The following is a 15,579-nucleotide window of genomic DNA, read 5'->3' as shown; positions in this document are numbered from 1 at the left end:
TAATCAGTGACTATAATTCACCTGTCTAATCATTCTTAATTAGAATCCATCATGTCTAATCAGTGACTATAATTCACCTGTCTAATCATTCTTAATTAGAATCCATCATGTCTAATCAGTGACTATAATTCACCTGTCTAATCATTCTTAATTAGAATCCATCATGTCTAATCAGTGACTATAATTCACCTGTCTAATCATTCTTAATTAGAATAAATCATGTCTAATCAGTGACTATAATTCACCTGTCTAATCATTCTTAATTAGAATCCATCATGTCTAATCAGTGACTATAATTCACCTGTCTAATCATTCTTAATTAGAATCCATCATGTCTAATCAGTGACTATAATTCACCTGTCTAATCATTCTTAATTAGAATCAATCATGTCTAATCAGTGACTATAATTCACCTGTCTAATCATTCTTAATTAGAATAAATCATGTCTAATCAGTGACTAATTCACCTGTCTAATCATTCTTAATTAGAATAAATCATGTCTAATCAGTGACTATAATTCACCTGTCTAATCATTCTTAATTAGAATAAATCATGTCTAATCAGTGACTATAATTCACCTGTCTAATCATTCTTAATTAGAATCCATCATGTCTAATCAGTGACTATAATTCACCTGTCTAATCATTCTTAATTAGAATGCATCATGTCTAATCAGTGACTATAAATCACCTCTCTAATCATTCTTAATTAGAATAAATCATGTCTAATCAGTGACTATAATTCACCTCTCTAATCATTCTTAATTAGAATAAATCATGTCTAATCAGTGACTATAATTCACCTGTCTAATCATTCTTAATTAGAATCCATCATGTCTAATCAGTGACTATAATTCACCTCTCTAATCATTCTTAATTAGAATCCATCATGTCTAATCAGTGACTATAATTCACCTTTCTAATCAGTCTTAATTAGAATCCATCATGTCTAATCAGTGACTATAATTCACCTGTCTAATCAGTCTTAATTAGAATCCATCATGTCTAATCAGTGACTATAATTCACCTGTCTAATCATTCTTAATTAGAATCCATCATGTCTAATCAGTGACTATAATTCACCTGTCTAATCAGTCTTAATTAGAATCCATCATGTCTAATCAGTGACTATAATTCACCTGTCTAATCATTCTTAATTAGAATCCATCATGTCTAATCAGTGACTATAATTCACCTGTCTAATCATTCTTAATTAGAATCCATCATGTCTAATCAGTGACTATAATTCACCTGTCTAATCATTCTTAATTAGAATCCATCATGTCTAATCAGTGACTATAATTCACCTGTCTAATCATTCTTAATTAGAATCCATCATGTCTAATCAGTGACTATAATTCACCTGTCTAATCATTCTTAATTAGAATCCATCATGTCTAATCAGTGACTATAATTCACCTGTCTAAATATTCTTAATTAGAATCCATCATGTCTAATCAGTGACTATAATTCACCTGTCTAATCATTCTTAATTAGAATCCATCATGTCTAATCAGTGACTATAATTCACCTGTCTAATCATTCTTAATTACAATCCATCATGTCTAATCAGTGATTCTAAAAGAGAAGCCTCTTAGGGCCCATGGGGCTCTGGTCAAAAGGTAGTGCACTACATAGTGAGTAGGGTGATGTTTGGGATACAAGCCCTTGAATTAACCTTGTGTGTTTTCTCTACCAGACTACGAGGGGTTTGTGAAAGCAGGAGCCTCTCTTCCCTCGCTGGTCTGTGTCATCACAGGTAATTATAGTGTTGACAGTATACTGCTGCCAGTCTGTGTGGTCACAGGTAACTATAGTGTTGACAGTATACTGCTGCCAGTCTGTGTGGTCACAGGTAACTATAGTGTTGACAGTATACTGCTGCAGGTCTGTGTGGTCACAGGTAACTATAGTGTTGACAGTATACTGCTGCAGGTCTGTGTGGTCACAGGTAACTATAGTGTTGACAGTATACTGCTGCCAGTCTGTGTGGTCACAGGTAACTATAGTGTTGACAGTATACTGCTGCAGGTCTGTGTGGTCACAGGTAACTATAGTGTTGACAGTATACTGCTGCAGGTCTGTGTGGTCACAGGTAACTATAGTGTTGACAGTATACTGCTGCAGGTCTGTGTGGTCACAGGTAACTATAGTGTTGACAGTATACTGCTGCAGGTCTGTGTGGTCACAGGTAACTATAGTGTTGACAGTATACTGCTGCAGGTCTGTGTGGTCACAGGTAACTATAGTGTTGACAGTATACTGCTGCAGGTCTGTGTGGTCACAGGTAACTATAGTGTTGACAGTATACTGCTGCAGGTCTGTGTGGTCACAGGTAACTATAGTGTTGACAGTATACTGCTGCAGGTCTGTGTGGTCACAGGTAACTATAGTGTTGACAGTATACTGCTGCAGGTCTGTGTGGTCACAGGTAACTATAGTGTTGACAGTATACTGCTGCAGGTCTGTGTGGTCACAGGTAACTATAGTGTTGACAGTATACTGCTGCAGGTCTGTGTGGTCACAGGTAACTATAGTGTTGACAGTATACTGCTGCAGGTCTGTGTGGTCACAGGTAACTATAGTGTTGACAGTATACTGCTGCAGGTCTGTGTGGTCACAGGTAACTATAGTGTTGACAGTATACTGCTGCAGGTCTGTGTGGTCACAGGTAACTATAGTGTTGACAGTATACTGCTGCAGGTCTGTGTGGTCACAGGTAACTATAGTGTTGACAGTATACTGCTGCAGGTCTGTGTGGTCACAGGTAACTATAGTGTTGACAGTATACTGCTGCAGGTCTGTGTGGTCACAGGTAACTATAGTGTTGACAGTATACTGCTGCAGGTCTGTGTGGTCACAGGTAACTATAGTGTTGACAGTATACTGCTGCAGGTCTGTGTGGTCACAGGTAACTATAGTGTTGACAGTATACTGCTGCAGGTCTGTGTGGTCACAGGTAACTATAGTGTTGACAGTATACTGCTGCAGGTCTGTGTGGTCACAGGTAACTATAGTGTTGACAGTATACTGCTGCAGGTCTGTGTGGTCTAGGCCGGATTACAGTAAAAGATCAAGTCTTTTGCCAATAATTGGGCAAGATATCAGAGTTGGGCTGCCTGTGTAAACGCAGCGTTTGCGTCAAATGCTGATGTAAAAAGGGGCCTTATGAATAAATGTGATTTGATTGAGAAGCCTCACAAAAAAAATGCCATTATCAAGTAACCTGTTGTTGCTAGATTAAACCAAGTGAGAAAAACCTTTACAGTTCTTGTCGGTCCTATACTGTTAACCCTAGATACGTATTGTTTCAATTCCCTGTGTGTGTGAGACCAGGTAAGGGTCCTCAGAAGGACCACTACAGGAAGCTGATAGACACCCTGAGCTTTGAGCATGTGAAGATCTGTACTCCATGGCTGGAGGCAGAGGACTACCCTGTTCTGCTAGGTTAGTGTGGTCTCCCTGTCCCAGGCTCAGCAGATCTCTGTCTGTCTGTCTGTCTGTCTGTCTGTCTGTCTGTCTGTCTGTCTGTCTGTCTGTCTGTCTGTCTGTCTGTCTGTCTGTCTGTCTGTCTGTCTGTCTGTCTGTCTGTCTGTCTGTCTGTCTGTCTGTTGTTCTGTACTGATGCTCTGTATGTTCTCCCTGTCCCAGGCTCAGCAGATCTGTCGTTCTGTACTGATGTTCTGTATGTTCTTCCTGTCCCAGGCTGTGTGTGTGTACTGATGTTCTGAATGTTCTTCCTGTCCCAGGCTGTGTGTCTGTACTGATGTTCTGAATGTTCTTCCTGTCCCAGGCTGTGTGTCTGTACTGATGCTCTGTATGTTCTTCCTGTCCCAGGCTGTGTGTGTGTACTGATGTTCTGAATGTTCTTCCTGTCCCAGGCTGTGTGTCTGTACTGATGCTCTGTATGTTCTTCCTGTCCCAGGCTGTGTGTCTGTACTGATGTTCTGAATGTTCTTCCTGTCCCAGGCTGTGTGTCTGTACTGATGTTCTGTATGTTCTTCCTGTCCCAGGCTGTGTGTGTGTACTGATGTTCTGAATGTTCTTCCTGTCCCAGGCTGTGTGTCTGTACTGATGTTCTGAATGTTCTCCCTGTCCCAGGCTCAGCAGATCTGGGTGTTTGTCTCCATAAGTCGTCTAGTGGTCTGGACCTGCCTATGAAGGTGGTGGACATGTTTGGCTGCTGTCTGCCTGTCTGTGCCATCCACTTCTACTGGTGAGACAGGACTCTTTAACAGGCATCTTCTAACACCATGCCCACACACACTCTGTGCTGTCACCTTTACTGCTGAGGGAATACTCTAAACCCTGGGTCAACAGTCACCTACTGCTGAGGGAATACTCTAAACCCTGGGTCAACAGTCACCTACTGCTGAGGGAATACTCTAAACCCTGGGTCAACAGTCACCTTCTACTGCTGAGGGAATACTCTAAACCCTGGGTCAACAGTCACCTTTACTGCTGAGGGAACACTCAAAACCCTGGGTCAACAGTCACCTTCTACTGCTGAGGGAATACTCTAAACCCTGGGTCAACAGTCACCTACTGCTGAGGGAACACACTAAACCCTGGGTCAACAGTCACCTACTGCTGAGGGAATACTCTAAACCCTGGGTCAACAGTCACCTACTGCTGAGGGAATACTCTAAACCCTGGGTCAACAGTCACCTACTGCTGAGGGAATACTCTAAACCCTGGGTCAACAGTCACCTTTTACTGCTGAGGGAATACTCTAAACCCTGGGTCAACAGTCACCTACTGCTGAGGGAATACTCTAAACCCTGGGTCAACAGTCACCTACTGCTGAGGGAATACTCTAAACCCTGGGTCAACAGTCACCTACTGCTGAGGGAATACTCTAAACCCTGGGTCAACAGTCACCTACTGCTGAGGGAATACTCTAAACCCTGGGTCAACAGTCACCTTTACTGCTGAGGGAATACTCTAAACCCTGGGTCAACAGTCACCTACTGCTGAGGGAATACTCTAAACCCTGGGTCAACAGTCACCTACTGCTGAGGGAATACTCTAAACCCTGGGTCAACAGTCACCTTCTACTGCTGAGGGAATACTCTAAACCCTGGGTCAACAGTCACCTACTGCTGAGGGAATACTCTAAACCCTGGGTCAACAGTCACCTTCTACTGCTGAGGGAATACTCTAAACCCTGGGTCAACAGTCACCTACTGCTGAGGGAATACTCTAAACCCTGGGTCAACAGTCACCTACTGCTGAGGGAATACTCTAAACCCTGGGTCAACAGTCACCTTTTACTGCTGAGGGAATACTCTAAACCCTGGGTCAACAGTCACCTACTGCTGAGGGAATACTCTAAACCCTGGGTCAACAGTCACCTACTGCTGAGGGAATACTCTAAACCCTGGGTCAACAGTCACCTACTGCTGAGGGAATACTCTAAACCCTGGGTCAACAGTCACCTACTGCTGAGGGAATACTCTAAACCCTGGGTCAACAGTCACCTTTACTGCTGAGGGAATACTCTAAACCCTGGGTCAACAGTCACCTACTGCTGAGGGAATACTCTAAACCCTGGGTCAACAGTCACCTCTACTGCTGAGGGAATAGTCTAAACCCTGGGTCAACAGTCACCTACTGCTGAGGGAATACTCTAAACCCTGGGTCAACAGTCACCTACTGCTGAGGGAATACTCTAAACCCTGGGTCAACAGTCACCTACTGCTGAGGGAATACTCTAAACCCTGGGTCAACAGTCACCTACTGCTGAGGGAATACTCTAAACCCTGGGTCAACAGTCACCTTTTACTGCTGAGGGAATACTCTAAACCCTGGGTCAACAGTCACCTACTGCTGAGGGAATACTCTAAACCCTGGGTCAACAGTCACCTACTGCTGAGGGAATACTCTAAACCCTGGGTCAACAGTCACCTACTGCTGAGGGAATACTCTAAACCCTGGGTCAACAGTCACCTACTGCTGAGGGAATACTCTAAACCCTGGGTCAACAGTCACCTTTACTGCTGAGGGAATACTCTAAACCCTGGGTCAACAGTCACCTACTGCTGAGGGAATACTCTAAACCCTGGGTCAACAGTCACCTCTACTGCTGAGGGAATACTCTAAACCCTGGGTCAACAGTCACCTACTGCTGAGGGAATACTCTAAACCCTGGGTCAACAGTCACCTACTGCTGAGGGAATACTCTAAACCCTGGGTCAACAGTCACCTACTGCTGAGGGAATAGTCTAAACCCTGGGTCAACAGTCACCTACTGCTGAGGGAATACTCTAAACCCTGGGTCAACAGTCACCTCTACTGCTGAGGGAATACTCTAAACCCTGGGTCAACAGTCACCTACTGCTGAGGGAATACTCTAAACCCTGGGTCAACAGTCACCTACTGCTGAGGGAATACTCTAAACCCTGGGTCAACAGTCACCTACTGCTGAGGGAACACTCTAAACCCTGGGTCAACAGTCACCTTCTACTGCTGAGGGAATACTCTAAACCCTGGGTCAACAGTCACCTTCTACTGCTGAGGGAATACTCTAAACCCTGGGTCAACAGTCACCTACTGCTGAGGGAACACTCTAAACCCTGGGTCAACAGTCACCTTCTACTGCTGAGGGAATACTCTAAACCCTGGGTCAACAGTCACCTTCTACTGCTGAGGGAATACTCTAAACCCTGGGTCAACAGTCACCTTCTACTGCTGTTTGAATACTCTAAACCCTGGGTCAACAGTCACCTTCTACTGCTGAGGGAATACTCTAAACCCTGGGTCAACAGTCACCTTCTACTGCTGAGGGAATACACTAAACCCTGGGTCAACAGTCACCTTTACTGCTGAGGGAATACTCTAAACCCTGGGTCAACAGTCACCTACTGCTGAGGGAATACTCTAAACCCTGGGTCAACAGTCACCTTCTACTGCTGAGGGAATACTCTAAACCCTGGGTCAACAGTCACCTACTGCTGAGGGAATACTCTAAACCCTGGGTCAACAGTCACCTACTGCTGAGGGAATACTCTAAACCCTGGGTCAACAGTCACCTACTGCTGAGGGAATACTCTAAACCCTGGGTCAACAGTCACCTACTGCTGAGGGAATACTCTAAACCCTGGGTCAACAGTCACCTACTGCTGCTGAGGGAATACTCTAAACCCTGGGTCAACAGTCACCTTCTACTGCTGAGGGAATACTCTAAACCCTGGGTCAACAGTCACCTTCTACTGCTGAGGGAATACTCTAAACCCTGGGTCAACAGTCACCTACTGCTGAGGGAATACTCTAAACCCTGGGTCAACAGTCACCTACTGCTGCTGAGGGAATACTCTAAACCCTGGGTCAACAGTCACCTACTGCTGAGGGAATACTCTAAACCCTGGGTCAACAGTCACCTTCTACTGCTGAGGGAATACTCTAAACCCTGGGTCAACAGTCACCTCTACTGCTGAGGGAATACTCTAAACCCTGGGTCAACAGTCACCTTCTACTGCTGAGGGAATACTCTAAACCCTGGGTCAACAGTCACCTACTGCTGAGGGAACACTCTAAACCCTGGGTCAACAGTCACCTTCTACTGCTGAGGGAATACTCTAAACCCTGGGTCAACAGTCACCTTCTACTGCTGAGGGAATACTCTAAACCCTGGGTCAACAGTCACCTACTGCTGAGGAAATACTCTAAACCCTGGGTCAACAGTCACCTTCTACTGCTGAGGGAACACTCTAAACCCTGGGTCAACAGTCACCTTCTATTGCTGAGGGAATACTCTAAACCCTGGGTCAACAGTCACCTACTGCTGAGGGAACACTCTAAACCCTGGGTCAACAGTCACCTTCTATTGCTGAGGGAATACTCTAAACCCTGGGTCAACAGTCACCTACTGCTGAGGGAATACTCTAAACCCTGGGTCAACAGTCACCTACTGCTGAGGGAATACTCTAAACCCTGGGTCAACAGTCACCTTCTACTGCTGAGGGAATACTCTAAACCCTGGGTCAACAGTCACCTTCTACTGCTGAGGGAATACTCTAAACCCTGGGTCAACAGTCACCTTTACTGCTGAGGGAACACTCAAAACCCTGGGTCAACAGTCACCTTCTACTGCTGAGGGAATACTCTAAACCCTGGGTCAACAGTCACCTACTGCTGAGGGAACACACTAAACCCTGGGTCAACAGTCACCTACTGCTGAGGGAATACTCTAAACCCTGGGTCAACAGTCACCTACTGCTGAGGGAATACTCTAAACCCTGGGTCAACAGTCACCTACTGCTGAGGGAATACTCTAAACCCTGGGTCAACAGTCACCTTTTACTGCTGAGGGAATACTCTAAACCCTGGGTCAACAGTCACCTACTGCTGAGGGAATACTCTAAACCCTGGGTCAACAGTCACCTACTGCTGAGGGAATACTCTAAACCCTGGGTCAACAGTCACCTACTGCTGAGGGAATACTCTAAACCCTGGGTCAACAGTCACCTACTGCTGAGGGAATACTCTAAACCCTGGGTCAACAGTCACCTTTACTGCTGAGGGAATACTCTAAACCCTGGGTCAACAGTCACCTACTGCTGAGGGAATACTCTAAACCCTGGGTCAACAGTCACCTACTGCTGAGGGAATACTCTAAACCCTGGGTCAACAGTCACCTTCTACTGCTGAGGGAATACTCTAAACCCTGGGTCAACAGTCACCTACTGCTGAGGGAATACTCTAAACCCTGGGTCAACAGTCACCTTCTACTGCTGAGGGAATACTCTAAACCCTGGGTCAACAGTCACCTACTGCTGAGGGAATACTCTAAACCCTGGGTCAACAGTCACCTACTGCTGAGGGAATACTCTAAACCCTGGGTCAACAGTCACCTTTTACTGCTGAGGGAATACTCTAAACCCTGGGTCAACAGTCACCTACTGCTGAGGGAATACTCTAAACCCTGGGTCAACAGTCACCTACTGCTGAGGGAATACTCTAAACCCTGGGTCAACAGTCACCTACTGCTGAGGGAATACTCTAAACCCTGGGTCAACAGTCACCTACTGCTGAGGGAATACTCTAAACCCTGGGTCAACAGTCACCTTTACTGCTGAGGGAATACTCTAAACCCTGGGTCAACAGTCACCTACTGCTGAGGGAATACTCTAAACCCTGGGTCAACAGTCACCTCTACTGCTGAGGGAATAGTCTAAACCCTGGGTCAACAGTCACCTACTGCTGAGGGAATACTCTAAACCCTGGGTCAACAGTCACCTACTGCTGAGGGAATACTCTAAACCCTGGGTCAACAGTCACCTACTGCTGAGGGAATACTCTAAACCCTGGGTCAACAGTCACCTACTGCTGAGGGAATACTCTAAACCCTGGGTCAACAGTCACCTTTTACTGCTGAGGGAATACTCTAAACCCTGGGTCAACAGTCACCTACTGCTGAGGGAATACTCTAAACCCTGGGTCAACAGTCACCTACTGCTGAGGGAATACTCTAAACCCTGGGTCAACAGTCACCTACTGCTGAGGGAATACTCTAAACCCTGGGTCAACAGTCACCTACTGCTGAGGGAATACTCTAAACCCTGGGTCAACAGTCACCTTTACTGCTGAGGGAATACTCTAAACCCTGGGTCAACAGTCACCTACTGCTGAGGGAATACTCTAAACCCTGGGTCAACAGTCACCTCTACTGCTGAGGGAATACTCTAAACCCTGGGTCAACAGTCACCTACTGCTGAGGGAATACTCTAAACCCTGGGTCAACAGTCACCTACTGCTGAGGGAATACTCTAAACCCTGGGTCAACAGTCACCTACTGCTGAGGGAATAGTCTAAACCCTGGGTCAACAGTCACCTACTGCTGAGGGAATACTCTAAACCCTGGGTCAACAGTCACCTCTACTGCTGAGGGAATACTCTAAACCCTGGGTCAACAGTCACCTACTGCTGAGGGAATACTCTAAACCCTGGGTCAACAGTCACCTACTGCTGAGGGAATACTCTAAACCCTGGGTCAACAGTCACCTACTGCTGAGGGAACACTCTAAACCCTGGGTCAACAGTCACCTTCTACTGCTGAGGGAATACTCTAAACCCTGGGTCAACAGTCACCTTCTACTGCTGAGGGAATACTCTAAACCCTGGGTCAACAGTCACCTACTGCTGAGGGAACACTCTAAACCCTGGGTCAACAGTCACCTTCTACTGCTGAGGGAATACTCTAAACCCTGGGTCAACAGTCACCTTCTACTGCTGAGGGAATACTCTAAACCCTGGGTCAACAGTCACCTTCTACTGCTGTTTGAATACTCTAAACCCTGGGTCAACAGTCACCTTCTACTGCTGAGGGAATACTCTAAACCCTGGGTCAACAGTCACCTTCTACTGCTGAGGGAATACACTAAACCCTGGGTCAACAGTCACCTTTACTGCTGAGGGAATACTCTAAACCCTGGGTCAACAGTCACCTACTGCTGAGGGAATACTCTAAACCCTGGGTCAACAGTCACCTTCTACTGCTGAGGGAATACTCTAAACCCTGGGTCAACAGTCACCTACTGCTGAGGGAATACTCTAAACCCTGGGTCAACAGTCACCTACTGCTGAGGGAATACTCTAAACCCTGGGTCAACAGTCACCTACTGCTGAGGGAATACTCTAAACCCTGGGTCAACAGTCACCTACTGCTGAGGGAATACTCTAAACCCTGGGTCAACAGTCACCTACTGCTGCTGAGGGAATACTCTAAACCCTGGGTCAACAGTCACCTTCTACTGCTGAGGGAATACTCTAAACCCTGGGTCAACAGTCACCTTCTACTGCTGAGGGAATACTCTAAACCCTGGGTCAACAGTCACCTACTGCTGAGGGAATACTCTAAACCCTGGGTCAACAGTCACCTACTGCTGCTGAGGGAATACTCTAAACCCTGGGTCAACAGTCACCTACTGCTGAGGGAATACTCTAAACCCTGGGTCAACAGTCACCTTCTACTGCTGAGGGAATACTCTAAACCCTGGGTCAACAGTCACCTCTACTGCTGAGGGAATACTCTAAACCCTGGGTCAACAGTCACCTTCTACTGCTGAGGGAATACTCTAAACCCTGGGTCAACAGTCACCTACTGCTGAGGGAACACTCTAAACCCTGGGTCAACAGTCACCTTCTACTGCTGAGGGAATACTCTAAACCCTGGGTCAACAGTCACCTTCTACTGCTGAGGGAATACTCTAAACCCTGGGTCAACAGTCACCTACTGCTGAGGAAATACTCTAAACCCTGGGTCAACAGTCACCTTCTACTGCTGAGGGAACACTCTAAACCCTGGGTCAACAGTCACCTTCTATTGCTGAGGGAATACTCTAAACCCTGGGTCAACAGTCACCTACTGCTGAGGGAACACTCTAAACCCTGGGTCAACAGTCACCTTCTATTGCTGAGGGAATACTCTAAACCCTGGGTCAACAGTCACCTACTGCTGAGGGAATACTCTAAACCCTGGGTCAACAGTCACCTACTGCTGAGGGAATACTCTAAACCCTGGGTCAACAGTCACCTTCTACTGCTGAGGGAATACTCTAAACCCTGGGTCAACAGTCACCTTCTACTGCTGAGGGAATACTCTAAACCCTGGGTCAACAGTCACCTTTACTGCTGAGGGAACACTCAAAACCCTGGGTCAACAGTCACCTTCTACTGCTGAGGGAATACTCTAAACCCTGGGTCAACAGTCACCTACTGCTGAGGGAACACACTAAACCCTGGGTCAACAGTCACCTACTGCTGAGGGAATACTCTAAACCCTGGGTCAACAGTCACCTACTGCTGAGGGAATACTCTAAACCCTGGGTCAACAGTCACCTACTGCTGAGGGAATACTCTAAACCCTGGGTCAACAGTCACCTTTTACTGCTGAGGGAATACTCTAAACCCTGGGTCAACAGTCACCTACTGCTGAGGGAATACTCTAAACCCTGGGTCAACAGTCACCTACTGCTGAGGGAATACTCTAAACCCTGGGTCAACAGTCACCTACTGCTGAGGGAATACTCTAAACCCTGGGTCAACAGTCACCTACTGCTGAGGGAATACTCTAAACCCTGGGTCAACAGTCACCTTTACTGCTGAGGGAATACTCTAAACCCTGGGTCAACAGTCACCTACTGCTGAGGGAATACTCTAAACCCTGGGTCAACAGTCACCTACTGCTGAGGGAATACTCTAAACCCTGGGTCAACAGTCACCTTCTACTGCTGAGGGAATACTCTAAACCCTGGGTCAACAGTCACCTACTGCTGAGGGAATACTCTAAACCCTGGGTCAACAGTCACCTTCTACTGCTGAGGGAATACTCTAAACCCTGGGTCAACAGTCACCTACTGCTGAGGGAATACTCTAAACCCTGGGTCAACAGTCACCTACTGCTGAGGGAATACTCTAAACCCTGGGTCAACAGTCACCTTTTACTGCTGAGGGAATACTCTAAACCCTGGGTCAACAGTCACCTACTGCTGAGGGAATACTCTAAACCCTGGGTCAACAGTCACCTACTGCTGAGGGAATACTCTAAACCCTGGGTCAACAGTCACCTACTGCTGAGGGAATACTCTAAACCCTGGGTCAACAGTCACCTACTGCTGAGGGAATACTCTAAACCCTGGGTCAACAGTCACCTTTACTGCTGAGGGAATACTCTAAACCCTGGGTCAACAGTCACCTACTGCTGAGGGAATACTCTAAACCCTGGGTCAACAGTCACCTCTACTGCTGAGGGAATAGTCTAAACCCTGGGTCAACAGTCACCTACTGCTGAGGGAATACTCTAAACCCTGGGTCAACAGTCACCTACTGCTGAGGGAATACTCTAAACCCTGGGTCAACAGTCACCTACTGCTGAGGGAATACTCTAAACCCTGGGTCAACAGTCACCTACTGCTGAGGGAATACTCTAAACCCTGGGTCAACAGTCACCTACTGCTGAGGGAATACTCTAAACCCTGGGTCAACAGTCACCTTTTACTGCTGAGGGAATACTCTAAACCCTGGGTCAACAGTCACCTACTGCTGAGGGAATACTCTAAACCCTGGGTCAACAGTCACCTACTGCTGAGGGAATACTCTAAACCCTGGGTCAACAGTCACCTACTGCTGAGGGAATACTCTAAACCCTGGGTCAACAGTCACCTACTGCTGAGGGAATACTCTAAACCCTGGGTCAACAGTCACCTTTACTGCTGAGGGAATACTCTAAACCCTGGGTCAACAGTCACCTACTGCTGAGGGAATACTCTAAACCCTGGGTCAACAGTCACCTCTACTGCTGAGGGAATACTCTAAACCCTGGGTCAACAGTCACCTACTGCTGAGGGAATACTCTAAACCCTGGGTCAACAGTCACCTACTGCTGAGGGAATACTCTAAACCCTGGGTCAACAGTCACCTACTGCTGAGGGAATAGTCTAAACCCTGGGTCAACAGTCACCTACTGCTGAGGGAATACTCTAAACCCTGGGTCAACAGTCACCTCTACTGCTGAGGGAATACTCTAAACCCTGGGTCAACAGTCACCTACTGCTGAGGGAATACTCTAAACCCTGGGTCAACAGTCACCTACTGCTGAGGGAATACTCTAAACCCTGGGTCAACAGTCACCTACTGCTGAGGGAACACTCTAAACCCTGGGTCAACAGTCACCTTCTACTGCTGAGGGAATACTCTAAACCCTGGGTCAACAGTCACCTTCTACTGCTGAGGGAATACTCTAAACCCTGGGTCAACAGTCACCTACTGCTGAGGGAACACTCTAAACCCTGGGTCAACAGTCACCTTCTACTGCTGAGGGAATACTCTAAACCCTGGGTCAACAGTCACCTTCTACTGCTGAGGGAATACTCTAAACCCTGGGTCAACAGTCACCTTCTACTGCTGTTTGAATACTCTAAACCCTGGGTCAACAGTCACCTTCTACTGCTGAGGGAATACTCTAAACCCTGGGTCAACAGTCACCTTCTACTGCTGAGGGAATACACTAAACCCTGGGTCAACAGTCACCTTTACTGCTGAGGGAATACTCTAAACCCTGGGTCAACAGTCACCTACTGCTGAGGGAATACTCTAAACCCTGGGTCAACAGTCACCTTCTACTGCTGAGGGAATACTCTAAACCCTGGGTCAACAGTCACCTACTGCTGAGGGAATACTCTAAACCCTGGGTCAACAGTCACCTACTGCTGAGGGAATACTCTAAACCCTGGGTCAACAGTCACCTACTGCTGAGGGAATACTCTAAACCCTGGGTCAACAGTCACCTACTGCTGAGGGAATACTCTAAACCCTGGGTCAACAGTCACCTACTGCTGCTGAGGGAATACTCTAAACCCTGGGTCAACAGTCACCTTCTACTGCTGAGGGAATACTCTAAACCCTGGGTCAACAGTCACCTTCTACTGCTGAGGGAATACTCTAAACCCTGGGTCAACAGTCACCTACTGCTGAGGGAATACTCTAAACCCTGGGTCAACAGTCACCTACTGCTGCTGAGGGAATACTCTAAACCCTGGGTCAACAGTCACCTACTGCTGAGGGAATACTCTAAACCCTGGGTCAACAGTCACCTTCTACTGCTGAGGGAATACTCTAAACCCTGGGTCAACAGTCACCTCTACTGCTGAGGGAATACTCTAAACCCTGGGTCAACAGTCACCTTCTACTGCTGAGGGAATACTCTAAACCCTGGGTCAACAGTCACCTACTGCTGAGGGAACACTCTAAACCCTGGGTCAACAGTCACCTTCTACTGCTGAGGGAATACTCTAAACCCTGGGTCAACAGTCACCTTCTACTGCTGAGGGAATACTCTAAACCCTGGGTCAACAGTCACCTACTGCTGAGGAAATACTCTAAACCCTGGGTCAACAGTCACCTTCTACTGCTGAGGGAACACTCTAAACCCTGGGTCAACAGTCACCTTCTATTGCTGAGGGAATACTCTAAACCCTGGGTCAACAGTCACCTACTGCTGAGGGAACACTCTAAACCCTGGGTCAACAGTCACCTTCTATTGCTGAGGGAATACTCTAAACCCTGGGTCAACAGTCACCTACTGCTGAGGGAATACTCTAAACCCTGGGTCAACAGTCACCTACTGCTGAGGGAATACTCTAAACCCTGGGTCAACAGTCACCTTCTACTGCTGAGGGAATACTCTAAACCCTGGGTCAACAGTCACCTTCTACTGCTGAGGGAATACTCTAAACCCTGGGTCAACAGTCACCTACTGCTGAGGGAATACTCTAAACCCTGGGTCAACAGTCACCTACTGCTGCTGAGGGAATACTCTAAACCCTGGGTCAACAGTCACCTTCTACTGCTGAGGGAATACTCTAAACCCTGGGTCAACAGTCACCTCTACTGCTGAGGGAATACTCTAAACCCTGGGTCAACAGTCACCTTCTACTGCTGAGGGAATACTCTAAACCCTGGGTCAACAGTCACCTACTGCTGAGGAAATACTCTAAACCCTGGGTCAACAGTCACCTTCTACTGCTGAGGGAACACTCTAAACCCTGGGTCAACAGTCACCTTCTATTGCTGAGGGAATAC

At 47.0% G+C, this 15,579-nt stretch overlaps 1 protein-coding gene across 2 annotated transcripts in view; it reads left to right on the top strand.

The window, feature by feature from the left end:
- Positions 1-15,579, top strand: part of LOC106594383 (chitobiosyldiphosphodolichol beta-mannosyltransferase) — a 32,172-nt gene that overhangs the window by 9,385 nt on the left and 7,208 nt on the right. For both annotated transcript variants that reach the window (XM_045715902.2, XM_045715901.2), the window contains 3 exons: positions 1,700-1,759; positions 3,337-3,447; positions 4,102-4,216. In XM_045715902.2, coding sequence (XP_045571858.1) covers positions 1,700-1,759; positions 3,337-3,447; positions 4,102-4,216 — 286 coding nt within the window. The remainder of the gene's footprint in view (positions 1-1,699; positions 1,760-3,336; positions 3,448-4,101; positions 4,217-15,579) is intronic.

This window comes from Salmo salar, chromosome 03 (assembly GCF_965601325.2).
Source record: "Salmo salar chromosome 03, fSalSal1, whole genome shotgun sequence".
Taxonomy (NCBI): domain Eukaryota; kingdom Metazoa; phylum Chordata; class Actinopteri; order Salmoniformes; family Salmonidae; genus Salmo; species Salmo salar.
Note: the sequence above shows the minus strand (reverse complement) of the source record. Positions and strands in the feature narration are given on the sequence as shown.